Below are 3174 nucleotides of genomic sequence, written 5' to 3'. Positions count from 1 at the left end.
AAAGATCGAATGTTTATTTAAACTCTTCAGTGTTGGCACCTACAACTGCCATCGACACAATGTGCTTGTCCTCCATGCTTTTGACAATGTTGGTGACAGTCATCACGTGTTGTACAAGCTAGAAGAAGAAGATATTTCATGTAACTAATACCATTTTTATAAGCAAATAGGTCTTCTAACTGTTAAAAAAAACCTAGAGTATATAATAAGTGAAATTTCATCTGTAACTGAGATATCTATAATTGAGAATATGAATTAAATATCAAATATTCAAATTAATAATATAGTCATTAGAGTGAAGAATCATAGACAAAGTCCTGTATTGGTTTACAATATTTCACTTAATTGTTCTACATTACAACAATCTATTTTGATATGTTATTAATTTTCTAATAAACCAATATAGTTGTTTTTTTATTACAGATTTTTTTATAAGTATTTTTATATTCTTTAATTATAGAAGAATCTATTATAGAGTAACTGCCGCATACATATTAAGGTACCGTAGCACAATACACAGATTATTTTACTTCCAATCTTCAACCTTTAAAATGCTCTTACTTTCTATTTATTGGTTTAGGAAGATGTGGTGTGAGTGCCAATGAGACAACTCTCCATCCAAATAACAATTTAAAAATTAAACCATTATAGGTTAAAGTACGGCCTTCAACACGGAGCCTTGGCTCACACCGAACAACAAGCTATAAAGGGCCCCAAAATTACTAGTGTAAAACCATTCAAACGGGAAAACCAACGGTCTAATCTATATAAACAAAACGAGAAACGAGAAACACAAATATATTACATAAACAAACGACAACTACTGTACATCAGATTCCTGACTTAGGACAGGTGCAAACATTTGCAGCGGGATTAAACGTTTTAATGGGCCCAAACCTTCTCCCTTTTCTGAAACAATAGCATAACATCACAACATATAAAAACATACGATAAAATATCAATTGGCAGACTTAACTCAATCAAAAAACGTATGATTACACAATGAACGAATAAATTTGATCTGCGATATCTGAATACAAATGCACAGTTAAAAACAATTAATGAAAGAGATATATACAAATAGATAAAAGTTTAATCTGTAAAATGAATTCAATGCAGTATTTTTGTTTTGCAATCATTATGTAATCAATTATTATGCATTTAATGACAAAATCGCGGTCAGTTAACTTGAATGAATTTAGTTCACTTATCTCTATAACTATACAGGAAATTTTAACGAAATCTCAATCAACACAACAGGAGCTACACAAGGGTGTCTCAAATTATCTCTTTCGTGTTCCATTCTTTCACATACTAGTATTTGTAATAAGGGTAAACATCCTTATCACATACAAGTAGATAATGTTTGATAAGGTGTAAAATGTGATCTTTACTTTCTATCCAAAATCTGAGACACCCTGTTGTAGATAATGGCTCTAGGAACAACATACAATACAATCCACGAAGAATCTAATTTCAATTGAAAGCGGAAATTTCTTGTAAAATTTCGTAGACACAGTTAACATTATAATTGATTACATAATTGTTTAAAAATACTAACATTGCATTATTTTGAAAGAGTAATCTGTAAGCGATACATAAATACAACTTTCATAAATTTTCAAGCATTATAAAGAAAGTTAAAGCATTTGAAAACAGAGGAATTTGAGGTATTAAATCTTTGTATTGTGCCACTTTAAATTGATATTCTTTTATTTATTCCTTAGAAATGCGAGACTATCTTCATTTGTAAATGAAGAATAAAGAATAGCATTACAAATGAATAAAACATATTCTTAGATCTTACCGTTGCCGGTGTTGGTTGCACATGTACATCTGTGATCAATACATGCCAATGATCCTTGAGAACATTGTGTCAGAGAGCAGTCTGTGGCTTGTTTACAATTCTCTGCGTAAACTGTAACTATAAAATGAAGAGGAAATAATTTATTGCTAAATTCTAAAAAAAATGTTTTGTCTTAAATACAAATTTGATTTCCCAAAAGATATTGTTGGATAAAAAACTAATTAATTTAGTTTTACATATCCTACAGTTTAGTAGATAAATCAAATAGTTCAACCTAAGTAATATTATATTTAATGTTATCACCATTGTGTCATCTTCGGATAAAGCGTTGTATAAGCAAATATGAAGTCAGGTAAAGTCAAATTCTGTTTATTTTCTTTACATTCTACGGTTTCCTGACAAGTGAATTATTAGATACTGATTCCAAATAATGATTTTACTATTTATTGGTGAACGTAATCATTTCCGACATCGGAAACTGACCGAATGGTACCTGTTCAACAAACCATGTAAAGAGTTCAAACTTGTTAAAAACATTTATTCTTAAACTATAATATATTTAACGTTTTCGTAGAACAAAGTTCTATCATATTCAACCTTGAACAGACAAGGTAAAACAAAACCGTGACATTTATATAGAATTTTAAAAAGATTGTTTCCATGCAGCGGTACTTTTTCCATTATCTGGGAACCCAAAACAAAATTATTTTCAGAATTTATAAGCGGTATCGTCCTAAATATTAAAGGCTAAAACTGTCAAAATCGAACGTAATTGTGCTCACAACATTGTGTTTAAATTAAAACGGTTCTTACAAGAAGTATCTTAGGTGGAATACAGAAATAACACAAATGTTTAAAGATAGTAAGGGAGTGTACTCTTGTACGGTGAATTCAAACACTGTCACAAATGAAGTTGGCAAGTATCAAATTAATCTAAAATCCGTAATGTATGTTTACAGTGGAAACATTATTATCATTCTGAAACAAAACCACTGTAAGATAACTATCTTGAATAGTCAAACACAGTCAAAATAAAATTTGCCCTGTATTTGTTATAGTTATTGACACTATGTAAATTTCAAAATATTTGGATAATTTTTTTTTTATTATTCATATAGACGGACGGAGATGTGTATTATTATAGACCCCTTGTTCGGGACGGTGGTATACCACTACACATGGCTTATTTCATAAGATTTATCAAAGCTTATGTGAAGTTAATGTCTGCCTTTAGTTACAATTAAATAATTACGTACCAAGGAAAACTAATGCGAAACACAGAACGACCTTCATTTTCTTGCTGTTTGGTTAGTAATGAGCATCATCTTGAGGTTTTCATTTTTATATCATAATAATTATTGTCGGAC

At 29.9% G+C, this 3174-nt stretch overlaps 1 protein-coding gene across 1 annotated transcript; it reads right to left on the bottom strand.

The window, feature by feature from the left end:
• LOC134686397 (serine protease inhibitor Cvsi-2-like) lies at nt 1-3174 on the bottom strand. The gene is made up of 3 exons (XM_063546068.1): nt 3064-3174; nt 1808-1924; nt 1-118 (listed from the first exon to the last, which is right to left on the bottom strand). The coding sequence occupies exons 1-3, from the start codon at nt 3098-3100 to the stop codon at nt 27-29; spliced, it is 246 nt and encodes an 81-aa protein (XP_063402138.1). The 5' UTR covers nt 3101-3174; the 3' UTR covers nt 1-26.

Source organism: Mytilus trossulus, chromosome 10 (genome assembly GCF_036588685.1).
Source record: "Mytilus trossulus isolate FHL-02 chromosome 10, PNRI_Mtr1.1.1.hap1, whole genome shotgun sequence".
Taxonomy (NCBI): domain Eukaryota; kingdom Metazoa; phylum Mollusca; class Bivalvia; order Mytilida; family Mytilidae; genus Mytilus; species Mytilus trossulus.
Note: the sequence above shows the minus strand (reverse complement) of the source record. Positions and strands in the feature narration are given on the sequence as shown.

What these genes read in the sequence shown, in the direction of transcription:
- LOC134686397 (XM_063546068.1), bottom strand. Translation starts at nt 3,100, where the DNA reads ATGAAGGTCGTTCTGTGTTTCGCATTAGTTTTCCTTG. An exon ending in TTTCGCATTAGTTTTCCTTG is followed by an intron (nt 1,925 to 3,063) that starts GTACGTAATTAT and finishes TTCATTTTATAG; the next exon opens with TTACAGTTTACGCAGAGAAT. An exon ending in TGCAACCAACACCGGCAACG is followed by an intron (nt 119 to 1,807) that starts GTAAGATCTAAG and finishes TTCTTCTTCTAG; the next exon opens with CTTGTACAACACGTGATGAC.